Source organism: Gallus gallus, chromosome 26 (assembly GCF_016699485.2).
Source record: "Gallus gallus isolate bGalGal1 chromosome 26, bGalGal1.mat.broiler.GRCg7b, whole genome shotgun sequence".
Lineage (NCBI taxonomy): Eukaryota > Metazoa > Chordata > Aves > Galliformes > Phasianidae > Gallus > Gallus gallus.
This window is the reverse complement of record NC_052557.1, coordinates 3,858,232-3,875,811: the sequence shown is the minus strand read 5'-3', so window position 1 is coordinate 3,875,811 and position 17,580 is coordinate 3,858,232. Positions and strand designations below refer to the sequence as shown.

The window sequence follows — 17,580 nt, the reverse complement described above, 5'->3', positions numbered from 1 at the left end:
AGCCCTCATTTAAGGGTTGGCAGTGGAGTTCATGGTCTCTCCCTGAAGCCCTTTGCTTCTTTGAGGCCTTCCTGGGGTAAGCAATTTTTTTTCTGTTTCTGTGTTTGGGGCTGTTGCATTTGAGCAAAGCGTCACTTGCTGCAACCTGGGACCTTCCTGCTCTGCTGACAGTGCTGTGCTTTCCATTGTGTTGCACCACTGAAGGCTTGTGTGAAACAAACAGGGGTCACCAGCAATCCTAAGCTCAGATCTGGTGGGCTCCTAAACATAACGATGTGCAGATAAAAACCAAAGCTGTACGGAGTTGAGCAGTGATAAATCTTTGAGACACAGTGCCATCTCAGCACCAGCAGGAAGGGCAGAGGAGGAGCAGTGCAGCCCTGGGTGCTGTGTTGGGCAGCACAGCTGTGCTTATCTGGGTGCAGTGTTTGCTGGGGTCATTCTGTCTCACAGTCACATGAATTCAAGGACTTCTGTGCCAGTTTTTTTACTCCTGGATAGCTCTATTGGCTGATGGATGAATGAGGTTGAGTTGTAAGGGCTCCCCATGCAGCTCACATTGCTGATGAATGGGAGCACCCCAGTGTACTCTGGGCATTGCAAAGGAGTTAGCCAGGTACCACTAACCTTCTTGACCCGCATCTGGCCGTGCAAAAGAACTGTGGGTATAAAAACACTGGAGTGGTTTATGTGAAAATACACAGGGCTGTGCAACTCTGGTTTTGTGCACCGATTCTCCCGTTTGAAAGCACTTTGAATTGGCTGTGAGAAGAGCTTCTGTGTATCAAGCAGGTGCTTCCCTACTCTCTGTGGTTTGGGTTATGTAATAGCCCGTTCCCCTCCTTAGTCAATAAGAGAAATGTAGCTGCAGCACTGTGTACCGATGAAGGAGCTTTGTGGGTAATAACTCTGTGCCTGAAAAATAAGGCTCTCAGGTGAGGAAGGTGTTGCAGTGATGTGTCAGCAGTGCCAGGAATAGCCCTGCTCTCCTGGCTGTGGGCCCTGAGGTTGGGCAGGGCAGTGCCCTTTGTTGTGCCCATCTCACCCCCCTGCAGCTCAGTGCATCTGACAGCTCTTCCCTGCCCATCCTCAGCCGCTGTGCGGTGATGCTGTGTGCGGATAGCAGACAGCCATGAGCTACAGGCTGTGGAGATGCCTGTGATATTGAGCCAACACTTGCCACTGCAGTGATGTACCTTAAGCAAACGGATACATCACTGCTGTGCCCTGGAGCTGCAGCAGGCACTCTGAGTTTGCTGAGCTCCCTGGGAGCGTTTTGGAGGCAATGTGCAGATGTGTTGTAGCCTTTACCCTGGAGGCTGTGTGAGGTGCCTGACCTCAGCACAGTGTGAGCCTCCTCCCTCCCCAGCCCCTTCCTTGGGCACTGATAGCCCTCAGCACAACGCCCTGGTGCTGTGCAAAGGTGAGCTGTCAGACCCAAAGTGCGAGGAAGGAAAAGAACAGCTGGGGAAATGGGGAAACAGGAGAGTGTCTGCTTCACACTGCGGTTTTTCAGCTGTCCTGAGCTCCAACCCTTCCATAACTCAGTGCACATTCAGTGCTTTGCCCTCCGTGTGAACTGCTCTTCTTGCATTCCATGACACAGGCAGTTCTTGTGAGCACTGAGCACCCTCCTGGCACTCTGCAAATACTATCAAATGCCAAACCCACATGTCTGTAAGCCTTCCTGCTGCGGGAGGAAAGAGGCTGAATTTCTGTGCAGTATGGGGTGGTTTTGTTGCAGAAATGCTGATGGGGAGCAAACATCTTTATATGGAGAAATTGCTTCTGAAGTTACATTTCTGGGAAAAAATATCCCTTGATAGGCAGCTTGACTAATGGAAAATTGATGGCATGCCCATTCAGTGATGCGGATGCCTCGAGCCACTGGCTGTGAAATAAGGGCAATTCTGCGTTTACTTATGGGCTGTAATAACATACCTCTCTGAATCACCGTTCAAGTGTATTTTAAGTCAATATGGTGGGATAACAGTGAACATGTTTGAAGCCACCCAGGCAAAACTAATACTGATCATCAAGGCTGACGTCTCTGGAGGCCAAGCATGTGAGGAGCAGCGCCTGTGGGCAAAGATCTTCCTTAGCACGGAGCAATGCACTCACAGAATGGGTTTTGCCTTCCTCTGTGAGCGCCTGTTCCACCAGCAGGTAGAGAGCCAGCAAGGGCTGCATGCAGCAGATTTGCTCTTTAGCTCAAGCAGAACCGGTCTGTGCTCTGATCCTGAAGGTGTCGTGTTCAAACCTTGCAGCTCGAGGAAGGCTTAAAGAACTCTATTCAAATAAGGTCAAAACCAGCAGCATAAATCAAGGGGAAATTGATTGTGTAGTTTGTCTATGAATATGTTTATGTGTTGGGTGTGTAGCTCTGTGCCTTCACAGCTGGCTCTGTGCTCGTTGGAACGGTCCTGGTAAACAAACAGCACTACAGAGCTGTGCAGTGCGTGCCTGGGAGCTTCCTAAGTAACTCTGCATAGCGGCGAGGCTTGAATCTGCTTAGAATCTGCTTAATTGCTGCTGGTTGGTTCGTTGCTGAAGCAGTCGGGGAGTCTGAGCGTGTTTGTAGTTTTTTTGCGGACCTCAGAGCTGTTCCTGCGCTGCTGCAGTCGCCTCATGCATAGTCAGGGATGGGGATCTGAAACTCCATAGAAACAGGCAGCCGGATTGCTGCTGGTGTTAATTGGGAGTGTGGGCAGGCTGAGGGCAGTGGCGGCGGATTGAGCTGGAGAGCGGCTGCCTCCTTGGTAAGTCCACATTGCTGAAGTTACTTTCTTATATATATTTTTTTTTCCCTTTTCTATAATATGGGGCCTCTTTTCCTTAACAGACTTTTGCTTTAAAGGTTTCTGTCTTTCCCTCTGGAATGTTTTCTTTCGCTATCAGCGTTCTCCCTGTGCTTCAGGCAGACCAAGCATGTGCTTTCAGCTGGTTCAAATCAGGGCATATCCCTACCCCGTCTGTCTCCACTGCTTTGCAGGGGGATCCTGAGAAGCTGATGGTTTTGTTTGCAGGTGTTTGTTGCTGGACAGCCGTGCTGGGGTCGTACCGGCACCGTGGGCACGGCCTGCTGCATGTACCATATTCACATAGAGTGCTTATTTATTTTCTTGGAGATGAAAACCAGCACCATACCCTACCTCAGCTCTGATGCATATCTCATTCAGCTGTAGTTTCAGCTATCCTCGTTTTTCTTACCTCTTTCCTCTTCTCATTGTTCACATTTTTTGTACGCTCATCTTCTTCCTTAGGACGAACGCGCATTCATCTGATGCTGGTTAAGCAGCTTTATCTGGCTTTGCTATTTATTTCTTCTTCAGGTGCAATAATGCACTGATTTCTTTCTGTCTGTATATCACAGAATGCCTGTCTGTCGCAGCCCTTATAGCTTCACTCCTGTGGACCCACACACACAGCAGTCACTTACAACAGCAGTGGTTTGGAAGAGCTGTGATGTGTCTCTGCCATGCGTTGTCATTAATTATACTTGCACAGTGCAAAATGGCATCCTGGAGAGACAGCGAGGGGGTATCTGGAGTGGCTGTATGCTGAATTCTCTATGGAGAAAAGAAACTTGTCTGCAGGGTGCTCAGTGAGACTGCAGCCCCTGATTAAGGCCACCCTCATGCTCAGTGTGTACTGTAGCAGGTTCCTGTCTGACAGCACAGAGAAATGTGCAGCAAAGACTGAAGGAGGGATGCCAGAAACTCCGCACATACAAACCCTTTCAGAAACATCATTAGGACATCCAGTGCCATAACCTGAGTCCATCTGATAACAACTGCCTTGTTACAGCCATCCTAGCACTCCGCTGTCTCTGGTGATGTATCACTGATTTTTCAGTACATGTTTGCAACTGCTGCAAAGAAATGCATGCGCTCCTGTGGCAGCTCAGTGCTCAGCACAGTGATTACTGCCTGGAATGCGTCCCTTCCACCCGCAGCACTTCAGTTTGTGGATGTCTGTGATGTGTGCTCAGTTACTGAGCTCAGTTCTGAACCTGGAGACAGGTCAGGTGGGAGGTGATATTCTGGGTTGGCTGCATCACGTCCTCCAAAGGGAGCACATGGGTGTTCAGTGCTACCGAGCCATTCACAGGTGCTGCTACAGCACACAGTGATGAACTGTCATGGGATGAGCACACAGCTATGTGCTGTAACTGCATGCAGCGTGGCTTGTAAATAGTTCATTAGATTGTTATCAGTTAGGCATAAAGCAATGACAACTGTTACTATCTCATTTATAACCCACCAGAGAGCAGCTGATTAAGACACGAAGCAACTGAAGGCAGTGGGAGATGTTTCCTTCAGTTAGGAGAAATATTTCCTTTCACTTCTTTGGGTCACTTTTCTTATAGAAGAAGAACATTGCATTGCTGGCAAATTCCCCTTCTTGTTGCACGTACCAACAAACGTTTCAGCAAAAACCTTCCTTCTGGTGCAGCCTGGAGGGGAAATCCAGATCTTGTGTAGGTGATGCGTTGGGTGCTCAGACCTTCCTGATGGCCTCATCCAGTTGTCCATGTCTCACAGCTGCCGCAGTTCTCCCAGCTACAGAACGGCACCTCCTGAAGGACTGCAGTAGGTGCTGCACAAACCCCAGCACTGCTCAACAAAGGAAGTTTTGTCTGGGATGGAACTGGTCAGTGCTCGGACCATAGATCTCAATTGCTTGCAACAAAGGCTCCCCCCGAGGTGTCCTTTTGAAGCAGGTTGGCTTTGCACTGAATGTGCAAGAATAAAATATTTTGGATTTTGTAATCTTATATAATTACCCTCAAAATAGCTTCTGATTCATCCCCGCCTTTGAAGCTGATAGTTTGCATTCCAATAAGCTCTGGCGTGGCAGGAACCCTGTGGTAGCAGCGAATTAATTCTTAAGAAGTTTTCTCTATCTCACTCAAACTTTCAGCTCAGGCAGTGAGAGCCTTCCATCTCCGTCCTTCCCTTCTCACCAGGCAGCAGTGATGTGCAGGTAAGGTGGGCAGGCTCTGGCTGAGCTCCTGCAGAGCCCCTGGGTGCAGGAAGAAGCTGCTGGAAGCCGATAGAGGTACCCACTGTCCCAGAATGGAAGAAGAGCATGAATGGAATGAAGTTCTTTTTGCTGCTTGCAGGAGGAGGGTGGGATCTGCAGGGCTTTGAAGGGGGTGCTGTGAGGAGTTGGTGACCCAGAGCCATTGGTATTTCATAGCACTGTGCTACAGTAGGCAGTCAAGAAGGATAATCAGTGGATTTTTATTATCAAGAAATTAGAACACATTTATTTGTTTCTTTCCAGGCTGGTCACAGTAACGGATATTTCCATGTCCCTTCATATTCCTCTCTCATGTGCTGTAAGGGTTCTGCATGCCCTCAGGCTGGGCAGTGCTGCCTGCCTCTCTCTAAAGAAACCTGACAAGCAGCCAAGCTCCTCTTAGTCCGAGCAGAGCGCCAGAAGGTGCAGATAGAGCAGTAGGTGACAGCTTACACGTGTTCCTATTGCTCAGGCTGCTCCCAGGATAGAAACAGTTTGGAGGGTCTGCAGAGCAAGCTGGTAACCCATGCAGGCACAGGGGATGCCTCTGGTGGCCTGGTGCTCATGCTGAGCAGCCCCACATAGAACCCATCAGGCATTAGATAATGCCTGCAGGGTGACAGAAGCTCTGCTCACCCATAACTGTTCTATGAGCCGATCCCTGAAAATCTGCTGAGGGTGCATTGGGATCTTTTCCCATTTTTCCCACTGCTGCACCATTGCTCTCTGTGATGCTGTTTAAGCAGGAGCCCCTGCTGCAGTGCTTCACAGTGCATCTCTGCTGTTGGCCACCTGTGAAAAGCGAATTGGCAGCAGTTAGACTTGGAAGTGACAGCTGTTAATGCCTTCTCTGGCTCAAGAATATGTCAGGACATTATCCCAGAGCTCATAGCTGCCTAGGGAATATGGCCTATAAATCAAGAGGTGTTGCTGAGTTTCAGATGACACCCAAGTGGCAGCGAGTGGACCTGCAGATGTGACAATGAACACATCAGCCAGAGCAATGGCACGCTGGGCGTGCTCCCAGCCAGCAGATGCAGCTGGTGACAGGCTTGCAGTGATTACCTCTCTCTGATGCTTTCTGCAGACCCCAGTGCACACTCAGCTGCGGGCTCTGTCAAAGAGCTGTTTGCTGCTGGTGGGTGCCAGGAATGGTCTGCTCTCTATTATTTGTTCTGTCAACATTCCCATGCCTGTGGCACGCTTGGGGAGGGAAGGAGGAGCTGGCTGAGAGCAGCACTGCACTGCAGCTCACCTCTCTCACCAAACTCAGCGTTTTACAATTCATAAGGCAGCCCGTTTCCATCTCAGGATTCCTGTTGCAAAGTGCTCAGCTTGCTGCTTGGCTCCTTGTGCCTTCTGTGCTTTGTTCTGAGCGCTGGTCCCAAAGGGGCTGTTCCTCTGCTCTGTTGCAGTTCCTATTTTGTCTCTAACACTGCTGCTGCTCCATGCTGTATAGCTGTGCTGCCCCGGCATTTGGTTGCTGTTCCATCCATTCCCTGTTCCTTTGGAGCTCTGTAAAACTTCAGAGCTGAACCGCATTGCTGAATAAACATGTCCATAGCTGGGATTGAATGGAAACCAATTCCTTTTCCCCTGCTGTCGTCGTGTGCTTCCCCTCCAGCTCCCCAGGCCAGGTAGCTGAGGCTCACCGCAGTTTCTCATGTCCAATTTCCAAGCCTCAGCCCATCAGATTTACATTGCTCATGCTTCTCAATGACTCATAAATTAGCTTAGCATTGGTGAGTGCCCTGTGTGCTCTGTTGTAGCCCCAGAGCTCCTTGCCTTCTCTTCCTGCAGTAACTCACATGAATCCAACATTCAAATGCGTAATTTCTACGAAGCTGCATAGAAGTACAACGATCTATTCTCATTCTCACAAGCCCTGTTGCAATAGAAAAGTGTGGCAAAAATGGGCAGAGAAGCCTGGAAATACCTGCTGATGTGGTGCAAGCCATGGCCAAAAGGTGATTCTGGAAAACCAGATGTGCAGATAGCAGAAACAAAGTGAAACCATCACCCTCACCTTCCCAGTACTCCCATGACTGCCCTTCCAGGCAGCATCTGCTGTGGCAAGAAGGGAAATGCTAAGAGACATTTGTTTTTTTCAGTGGGGAATCAACCAGGGAGAGCTTTCCCTGACTGTAAGGTTTTCCATTGGCCCCTGGGAAGTTTACTGGTTAGAAACGTGCCCAGGAAAGGTGCCCGTTGGCCCCTCAAACTTTCACTCGTGGTGCTCAAACTTTGTTCAAGCCCAACAGCTGCTGGAATGACTCACGATTGCTGGGATGCTGAGAGCTGTCCCACATGTTTTGTTTTCTCGATGCGTAGTGGGTGGAAGAGAAGCTAAATTGCATCTTCTCAGATATTAAATGTAACTGCTCACATTAAACACAGAGTTATCTGTGCATCTCTTTAATACCAGTGCAGCTACTTCTGAGTATTAACAGTCAGCGTTGCCATAATAAGACGCGTATTGTCTTGGAGTTGATAGGCTGTTTTTATCACAGCTTTGTCGTATCATTAATCATTTTCTGTTTGGACAGTGCTAATTATCCCCTTTGGTAACTCAGCCGAGGTACTATGAAGTCATCTGAGCTATAAAGTGAAGTCGTGGTTCCACGATGTTCTCTTAATTAGTTCCATCCAAGATGAAACAAAAGGGATGCTTTTGCTAATGAGATGCCTTCGGAGTGCAAGGGAAGGGGCTCGAATAACCAAGAAAGGATCTCCCTTTCTTAAATTTGCTTTTAGCTTCAAAGTTTAAAATTACTCTGCTGTCCTTTCATTCTGCCCTGGGCTGTCTCATCCTTTGTTTGAAAGGCAGGAGGAGTGCAGAAGAAAGCGGTGACCTTCTCTGAAGCTCTGTAGTTCGGAGCCATCCTATGGACTTTGCTCTAAGACTCGGCATCAAGATACACGAAAGCAAAGGAGCAGTGTTGTTTTTGCAGCATTTTGGCCTAAGCTGCCTTGTGCTGTCTCTAAAGACGTTAGTTCATTATTTTCTTATGCTAGGCTGCAGGTGTGGGAGGCTGGAGCCTCAGTTGACTCAGATTTCGTGTTTAATGGTACCTCCCATTGTGTAAGTGGTGATAAATGATGGTTTAGCATTGGCCACCCAGGTACTGCTGGCATTCTCCTGTAACAGAAACCATTCCCTCTGGTCACCAAAGGAAAGCAGAGCAAAGATAATGAGCGGTGTGGGCCTTCCTGCAGATACGCCTGTATAAGTCCTGCCAGCAAATGGCTTTCTGTTTCAGAAAACTCTGTTTCTCCATATACTTAATGCCATTTAACACAAATGAGGTATGCTTTTTGGTAACGGCCTCTTCTAATCACGTTGTTAAACTCAGCATTAAACTACTCTGATGGGGAATCTGTGGCACAATTAAAGCAAAGCTCATTCCCATCTGAGAGGAGCCTTTTCCAGGTTATCCTGATGTGGAAAAGCTTTTGGTGAAGCTTGCTGTAAGTTAGAGCACATTTAAGGCATAATGTTTTGAATACCTGGTGTTTATTAGAGTAACTGATATTTCCAGATCCACAAGAGAAAGCTCATTAAATCAATTAAGGTCAACTCCACCCGACCGCTATGTAAGTCTAATAGGTCAGGGAAAAGTCTTGGGGAATTTAATGCCATCTTCAGATAAACCAATACCCCTCACGGGCAGTTCTTAAAGAATGTCTGTAAAATCTCAATCCCTTCCACTTGTGTTTTATGTGAGCTGTCAGAGGCAAGAGTGGGAGGTCATGCATAAAGATATCCGTGAGTGCTGTCAAACACATTATGAGCAGCAGATCAGCAGGAGGTGATGGGGACTGCGATCCTTCTCAAACTGGCAACAGGTTTTTTGGGTTCACATCTTTGGGATGCTTTCGTGTGCAGAGTGGGGTGTGTTGGCAGATTGGTGGGTGCTGCGTTACTCCTTGGAATGGGGAGAAGTATCTGAAGGTGAACTCTCCTGTCACATAACTTCCAGCAGTGATAGACTGCACTGCGACTGTTTCCTTTGTAACAGCTCGCACAGTGCATTTAAATAACTGGAAAGGATGAATATCCAAGTGAGGGCTCATGATATCAGTTGCTGCTCGCTGACAAAGCAGTTGCTGAAGTTAAACCTGCAAAGCAGCTTGATCCTGAAAACGTTCCTGCTGGGCTGCGGGAGTTTTGCATGAATACTTGTATGAGGCTCTCAGAGTATTCACCAAGTAAATCTCAGACGCTGAGCCTGGGAATCCCTTCCCACTTGGGATGCTGTGTGATTCAGTCCAGGCTCAGCCCATGGGCAGCTTACGGGGATTTGAAGGAGTGGCACTGGAAAAGGAAGAAGTCAGAACAGGAAGGGCAGACGTCTGTGCTGGAAGTCTGGGTTCTTAAGGTCTTCTTCTTGGCTGTTTGAGCAACCCGGGCACAACTCCAGGACTTATCCCTAAATAAAGGAAAGTGGTACCTTTGTGCTCATTGCTGTGCTGAGAACTCATTTAGCCAAATCTCTATGAAAGCTCCACTGCTGGTAAACTGACTGGTATAATCCTATTTATTATTGGATAAGACAGGACCTATTTATTCCAGTATGTATTTCTATCTTGGAACTACAACAGCATATAAATGGTGCAATCTGAGCTGCACAGGAGGCCATTAAGGAAAGATGGAAAGCTGCTTGCAGAACTTCTGGACAGCATTCATCCTTCCATCCATACCTGCTGGCTGCTCCCATCCCTTCCTTTCGAGGCACAGAACCCGGGGCAGTCAGAAGCTCAGCCTTAAGCTCTGAAGTCAGAGTCCCTCATGACTTCTGGTGAAGACAAAGCAGATGTCAGGAGGGACTGTTGCAGTAGATACGGTGATGCACAGATGCGGTCTCCCAGATTCTGTGCTGAGAGCCATAAGCTGCCCAGTAAGGATGAATAGGGAGAGAGATGGCTTTAAATGCAGTTTTTTCAAGCATTTCTTAGAGCTCGTGGGAGGGAGAGCTGGGATGTTTGCATGAAGTCCTTTTTTCCCTTTCCTATCTGTCCTGACTCCCGCTTACCTACGTTAGGAGTACAGCATTGCTGGGCACTGCAGGCAAGAAAGGAATTTTCCTTGAACTCAAAGCAATCTGTAACAGAATCTTCTACAACCCTGACACTGCGGGCATGATTTCAGTACAGAACTTCATCTCCAGGGGCTGATATGTTTGTGTATTTCAAACACTTGGAATTATGGGTTGAGTGGGAACCTGGGGATGAAAACACTCTACGAGAGGAATTTAAAGTAGCCAATGTTTTCACTTTGTGAATTGCTGTGAATCATTTCTCAGCACACACACACACACATATATATATATGCTATATATATATATATGCTCTTTTTTTCCCCTAATTCTTCACTCATAGGTATGGAAAATCTTTCACTCCAGAGAAGACCGAGGGCTGAAATAGATGAGTGTGAGGTAGAGGTGACTCAGATAAGCAGAGAACATGCACAGCTTCTGTGCTATTCAGAACAAGGAAACGTGCAGTACTTTCTATGCCGTCTCCTTCTATATTTGATTTCACTGCATCAGCAACTTGTGATTTTTTAATTATTTTCTTTATTTCCTTATTTTCCCTCTGGGCGCAGCTGGGCAAGAAGTGAGTGTTGATAGTACAGCAATCTGCTTCCAGGACCGTGGCAGGTAGACTGAGGATGTTGCTCAGTGCAGGGACTGAATTATGAAGCGGAAAGGCAGTTTCTGCCAATATGCCAATGGAACTTGCTTTTCTCTCATTCAGTTCCTAAGTTCCGCTTGATTTGAGGATCAGTTGTATGCCAGTACCACAGAGGAAAGCCAAGGTGGTGTTTTGTAGCCAAGCTCACCAGCATAGCATAAAACTCAATAATTTCACCTATCTGGAGGTGTCCTTTTCTCCACGGATGTGCTTGGAGATGGCAGTGGTCTTGGGATATTCACTTGAGTTTAGTTCTCGTGCACAGAACCTGCTGAGGGCTCTCCATTAGGCAGATATAAGTCAGGTTGGATCACTTCTTCCCTTTGCCTATGGCTTTCTCACCGTCTCTCTTTTCTTTTCTCCTTTCCCACTCCTCCCGCTCCCTGTCACTGTTGCCTTCTCTCCCCCTGTAGAGCTCTCCGTCAGCCTCCTTGCAGTGATAGTTATTGTGTGTGGACTGGCCCTGGTGGCAGTTTTTCTGTTTCTCTTTTGGAAGCTGTGCTGGGTTCCCTGGAGGAACAAGGCCCTTTCTTCTCACCTGGCCGTCTTGCAGAGCGAGGCGGGCTGCAATAAGGAGAACATGGCAGACAAGCTCCAGGACACGGGCACCATCAGCTTCCTGGAGGCAGCTGTGAAAATCAGCCACACGTCACCAGACATCCCTGCAGAGGTGCAGATGTCCATGAAGGACCACATCCTGCGGCGCACGCGGATCCAGAGGCAAACAACAGAGCCTGCATCGTCCACCAGGTGAGCTGGGGATGCTCAGCCCCAGTGAAACCAGCTGGGTGGGGGAAGCGTGTAATGGAGCCCAAGGTTCTGACGGCCTGGGGGAGGCACACCCACCGACATGCTGGATTAAGCTCTAAAGATTGGCCAATTAACCAATTAGGACTGGCTGGTGGTGGGCTCTTTAAAAAAAAATTAAAGGCTTCAATCCCTATTACCGTGACTTGCCCTCATTGTGTCTAGCTGTCAGTATGCTTTGGCCACTTTAATTTTGTTACAACACGAGCAGTAGGCTGAGGTATCAATGATGGGATACGGTCAGACAGAATTAGACCTTTTTGCTCTCTCTTGTTTATGCGGCTCATTGCAGCACCAATTAGATAAGCAGAATCGACGCGTTGCTCCCTGCCGATGCTGAGGACTGGCTGTGCTCAGTGCTCAGTGCTGGTGATCAATGTGCATCTGCCAGCCGGGGCTGGAGGTTCCAGCACCACGCTCATTAAATTTGGAATAAGGCTGTATGAACCTTGGGACACCTCTGCAAGAACACTGAGAAATACGGTACTTCTTGCTTGACACGGACGGCCGTGAAAGTAGGGCAGGAAGCAGTGAGAGCAGGGCCTGGCTGCGTCCCAGCACTTCTGCTTGCCTTGGCCATGGCTGTGATGTGTAAGACAGAACAATTGTGAAAGCAGCCTTTGCTCAGAAAATTGGCTGCAGGGCGAGCAGGGCACAGAGCTCAGCCTTCTGCTCCAAGAAGCTGGAGTCCAAACAAACGCTGTGCCACCTGCAATTCGTGTGCATGCTCTTTGATTTGTACAGCTGACTGTCATGCACACGCATTCTGCTTTTGTCATGCCTTTATAAGAGAGGAGAAGGCAAAAACTCAGTCTGTCTGAATGGAGGCAAACGAAGCAGGACTTGGCTGTGCATGGGAAGGTGTCAAAGCCACTTTCTCATGCAATAGGAGCTACAGACAGACCCAGGGACACTGAGGGACACCCTCATGCATTTGGGTTCTGTGGCTCTCAGCCCAAACCAGGATGCCCATGAGGAAACTGCCAAGGAGGAGTGAGTTCCTGGAGCTAATGCCCCAACTGTACAAGATCCTGGGATGATTAAATAAGTCCATGCATGGTCTGTACACACCGGTTAATCTGCAGTAATGCCACGAGTCTGCAGAAAGAGTTTATGCTTGGCTTAGATAAAGCTTTGCTTATGTAACATTTTACTTGTGCTGAAGGGGAGCTCAAGGCAAGGGACAACTTCCAGATGAGGCTGTGCATCTCTGTCTGTCAAGAATTATCTATCATTTCTCAATGAGAAAATTTCTCTGTTGGAGAAGTTTGGAAGCAGCAATACCCAACAATACCCAGAACAAAACAGAACTTTCTGAGCTGGCAATATGTCTCTTACTTTAATAGCTCTGCTATTTTTCCCAGCCCCTGGGGAATCCCATTGCCAGTGCCTGGGAACTGTAAGAACCAAGGGTGAGGAAGAGCTCCCACACTGGGGTTGTGTGTCCTGATTAAGGAATCGTTGGGTCTCATATATTTAACCGTGGGCTGTCACTTGTGTAATAGGTGGAAAGAACGTAGCTTGCTGCAGATGCAGTGAAAGTTTGCGTTCTGCCAGATAGATTCCTTTGACCTCTGAGGCTGCTATTCAGCGTTCCTTCTTCGCAGCGTAGGTGGTTTCTGTGCAGCGGTCGAAAGCACGCACTGCTTTCATTGCTGTGCTCTCCCTGCTTTCCTACTTCCAGCAGTCCGGGGGAGAAAAAGGAGAGGGATGTCCTTGGGCAAGCATGCAGCTCTCCTCTCTTCCATTTGCAGGCACATCTCCTTCAAAAGACACCTTCCCCGGCAGATGCACGTATCCAGCATGGACTATGGCATGGACCCACCCGCCATCGCCGAGCAGCCGACCAGCATCGGCCGCATTAAGCCTGAGCTCTACAAGCAAAAGTCTGTTGACTCTGAGGACCCCAAAAAAGAAGCAGCAAAAACCTGTGGGAAAATTAACTTCACTCTCAAGTACGACTATGAGAACGAGACGCTGACTGTCCGGATTCTCAGGGCTTTTGATTTGCCAGCCAAAGATTTCTGTGGCAGCTCGGATCCCTATGTGAAGATCTACCTCCTGCCCGACAGAAAGCGCAAGTTCCAGACACGAGTGCATAGGAAGACTCTGAACCCCACCTTCGACGAGTCCTTCCATTTCCCTGTGCCCCACGAGGAGCTGGTGAGCAGGAAGCTCCACCTGAGCGTCTTTGACTTTGACAGGTTCTCCAGACACGACATGATAGGAGAAGTTATCTTGGAGAACCTGTTTGAGGACTCAGATCTCTCCAGGGAGACTTCAGTCTGGAAGGACATCCAGTATGCCACAACGGTGAGTGTCTGCCCCGGCGGTGCTGGGTTGGCCTTCCCCTTTGGCTTACCTGAGCCCTGTGCAACTGGGAGCAGGTGGGTCTATTGCTGATGGTGCCATTAGCCCTGGGAGCCTGCAGCAGTCACACACAGGGATGGAAAAGGCTGCTCTATGCAGAAGCCTGACAGCTGTACCCAAGTCCGGGTTTGCTGGGATTTCATCCCCTCGTTAGTGGCTTTCAGTTATCTCAACTGCAGTGAGTCCCACTGACACCAAGTTTGCTAAAAACCAGATGGAGGAGTGAGGTAGATTCCCTGTTTGTCATCTGTTCATCAGGGGAAGGTCTTGGGTTCTGGATGTCTGCCACATGCACGTGATAAACAGCCAGAAATAGCTTTGGAGGGGCTGTACTGGGCTTTACTGTATGGAGAGAGTTATTCCAGTGTGTTACTGGAAACTGTTTCCGTGGTTGTTGTGAGCCTTTCAGCAGTTCTGTTGAACTCTCTCTGAAAGGGAAACCTAACATCAGGGATGGAAATGTTCCAGCCGCTTTCAGTGCTGCAGGCTCTGGCTGAAGCTGGCAGGAGAAGCCACCTTCTCACATTGATCTCAGTGCAGAAGCAAAGACATTAACCTCTGCACAACAGCTATCTGCTTGTCCACTGTCCTCCCTGGAAGATGTGACTCATCCTGAGGGTGAACAAATGATTGCTCTGCTTTGCAGTTGGACACCAAAACAGCTGTCTTTTCATGTTGTTATTTCTGAAACTGGAACATGGGAAGTCCTCAGCCCTCTGTCTGAAATCATGGGTTTGTTGCCAGGTCTGCCCAAGCACTCCGAGGTACGTGCACCACCTTCCAGGCACTGCAGGCCTTGCTGGAGGTGTGCTGTGAGCTGCCTTTGGAGCATCTTGCTTTGGCCAGCAAGTAAGGTGGGGGCACGGGCATCAGTTACCTGCATGCCTACAGTGCTTGCCCTCCTTGCTTTCAGTCCACAAATAGCCATCAGTAGGTGGTAATGAAAGTAGAAATGCTGGCTGAGAGGTTAGCAGGCACCAGGCACATTCATTTTCTTGGCAAAGGGGTGGCTAGGAGAGGAGCAAGGCACATCACACTTGTGGATGCCACTTGGAGGCATCTGCTCCTCCTGGGAAGGCTCAGGTCATCATCAGCTCTGTCAGCTCTGGCTGCTGTGTTGTGGTGTGAGGTCTGGGGGCAAATGCTCTCAGTGCAGTGGCAGGGAGCTTCCCTTTCTTTGCTGTGTGATCCATGTGCAAGGAGTAATCCTGAAAGGTGCTGAGGCAGGAGATCCATGGGCAGGAGTGAAATGGGGAAGGGGAAACACGTGGGTTCACTGGAGGAGGAGCACACGAACCATAGAATAAGCAGCTCCAATAGAAGGTTATGGAATTTTTGACCTGTGTGTGTTCTGTGTTTTGCTGGCTCGGCTCTGTAAGAAATAGCAATGCTTTCCTAGCTGACCAAGAGAATCAGTATCATGGGGAAAACTCTACTGAAACAAATGGGGAGACACCACCAGAAGGGCTGTTGAGGGTAAAGTCTCTGAGTGTGAGAGGAGCAGAGCCAGCATCGCGCCCAAGAAGCGTGGTGCAGCCTTGCTGAGCTCCCACGGAAACGTCGAGTGCTGTTTTTGGCTCCATCCCCGCGTTCTCCCGGCGCCAATCTTGGGGAATGTGCCAACATTGGTGCATCTCAGCAGCTGTAACGCACCCAAGGACATTCCAGTTTAATCAAAAGTGAGGGAGGTAAATGCGGCTTTTATTATACCCAAGGAAAAGCTCTGGGTGACTAATAATATATTAGATCAATCTTGTGGGTAAGGAGATAGGAGCACATTTAAGCAATGATATAAACTATTCAAATAGCCAGCACTCAGCTATTTAATTAATGATCGTGCAGTTGTGAATCAGTAAAACGCTTTTGTTTCAATTCTGCAAAGGTTATTGATTCAGAGCTTCCATTATTTCCTCAGACCTGTTGATATGAGTTTTGGAAACGTTCCCATGTCTATAATCTTCTAGAATGATGTGGATACATTTGACTCTGTCATATTTATGGCCGCAAAGAAAAATCTCTTGACTTAATAGAGTGAGGTCAGAGAACAATTTGTATTAGTTCTATACCCTGAGCAGATTCCTCTCAGTACCAGGAGAGGAGGAGAAGCTTACATGATGCCCAAATGGTGCTCTCACAATATAATATGGACCTCACCTGACACGTGTCATGCCTTAGTTGCTGCTAAACCAATGCAAAGCAAATAACATACAGAATAGATGCATCACATCATCTAAACCCTGCCTGGGCTTGGGCTGGCCCCAAACCCTTTAGTGGTCACGGTGGTGTTGGGTCAGTGGTTGGATCTGATGATCCTTGCAGGTCTTTTCCAACCTTAATGATTCCCTGATTCTGTTCTATGCCTCATCCAGTGCCAGGCTCAGCTTGTGGACGAGGAGAACCTCCTTAGTGTGTGCTGAAAATCATCCTGATACATTAATGAGGTTCCTTTATTCATATTTTGTGAAGCAAGAAATCTAGTTCCCGGTAGACGCATCGAGAAGCATTAAAGGTAGAGGAATAATAATAACTCGGTGACTGTTTTCTCATATTTCAGTACTGATCACAGACAACGGGGCTGTGACTCAGATCGTTTTGCCTCATGGAAAAGAAAGCTATTTAGGATGCTATTTTTTTTTTAAGGTGAGCAAGGGATCAGAGTGGGAGCTCTGAGTGCATAAGTATTAAACTCTCATTTCACTGTGAGCTGTAACCATCAGAGACAACTTCTGTTTCGCTATTTACAGGTACATACATTGCTCTGCACAGAAAACATTCGGCTGATTCTTCTGTACGCTCTGTAGTTGAGAAAATATTCCATTGACTTGAAAGCCAAGTGAAGCCTGTGACAAGAATCAAAGCTCGTATGCACCACGCATTACTATTCTGCATATCTAAGTGCAGTGAGTGTTTAATCTTTGCCTTGCTAGAGAGTGAGAAGGAAATAATTTGGCAAAAATCATATCCACCAACAAGAGCTCCTCTCCCACCTCTTAGCGAAGCTCAGCCTGCCTGATGCATTGACTTGTTTTTCCAGTTCCATCTCCCTGCTACGAACAGCTACAGTTCCTTTTCAGTGGATCATTATACAACACTGAAATGAATCAGACCCTCTGTTCCCAAAAATAAACAGGTGGTTTGCTCTGCAGATGTGAGACCCCTGTGTAAAAGACAAGATTCTGTTTAAAGTCCATTTCCAGAAGGTATCTGGAAACCTTTCTGCTGACCTCAGGTGAAGTTCTAGCTGTTTAAATAATACCAGTCCTCTTTATAATCTTATTTTTGGTCACTTTATGCTTATTCCTGAATTCCCATGAGCAAGGCAGTGGTAGAATGGGCTTTGAGAGGTGTAATAGGGAATGTTACGTGTATGGGAGGTGTGAGGAGCTGTGTGTGGAAGTTGTTCTACGGAGCACCGAAACAGCAAATTGTATTGATCTGTGTAATCCTGGAGTGCCAAATGTTTCTGAGTGCCATCTGCTGGTTAATGCACTGTTTATGTACAGACACACACACACTGATGCTGTGTTTGTTAGCTCTGGGAAGGCACATCTGAACGGGTGATGGTCCAAGCTACAGTAAGCATGTCAACACCCAGAAAGTCACAGCTGAATGAGGTCTTTGGTGATTCTCTTCCAAACCGAAGCAGTGTCTCTCTGGTATGCAGCCACCAAGAAATTCATGCTC

At 48.0% G+C, this 17,580-nt stretch overlaps 1 protein-coding gene across 1 annotated transcript in view; it reads left to right on the top strand.

The window, feature by feature from the left end:
* SYT6 (synaptotagmin 6) overlaps positions 1–17,580 on the top strand; it is a 28,653-nt gene that overhangs the window by 2,044 nt on the left and 9,029 nt on the right. The window contains exons 2-3 of the mRNA XM_425830.8: positions 11,133–11,469; positions 13,281–13,839. Coding sequence (XP_425830.4) covers positions 11,133–11,469; positions 13,281–13,839 — 896 coding nt within the window. The remainder of the gene's footprint in view (positions 1–11,132; positions 11,470–13,280; positions 13,840–17,580) is intronic.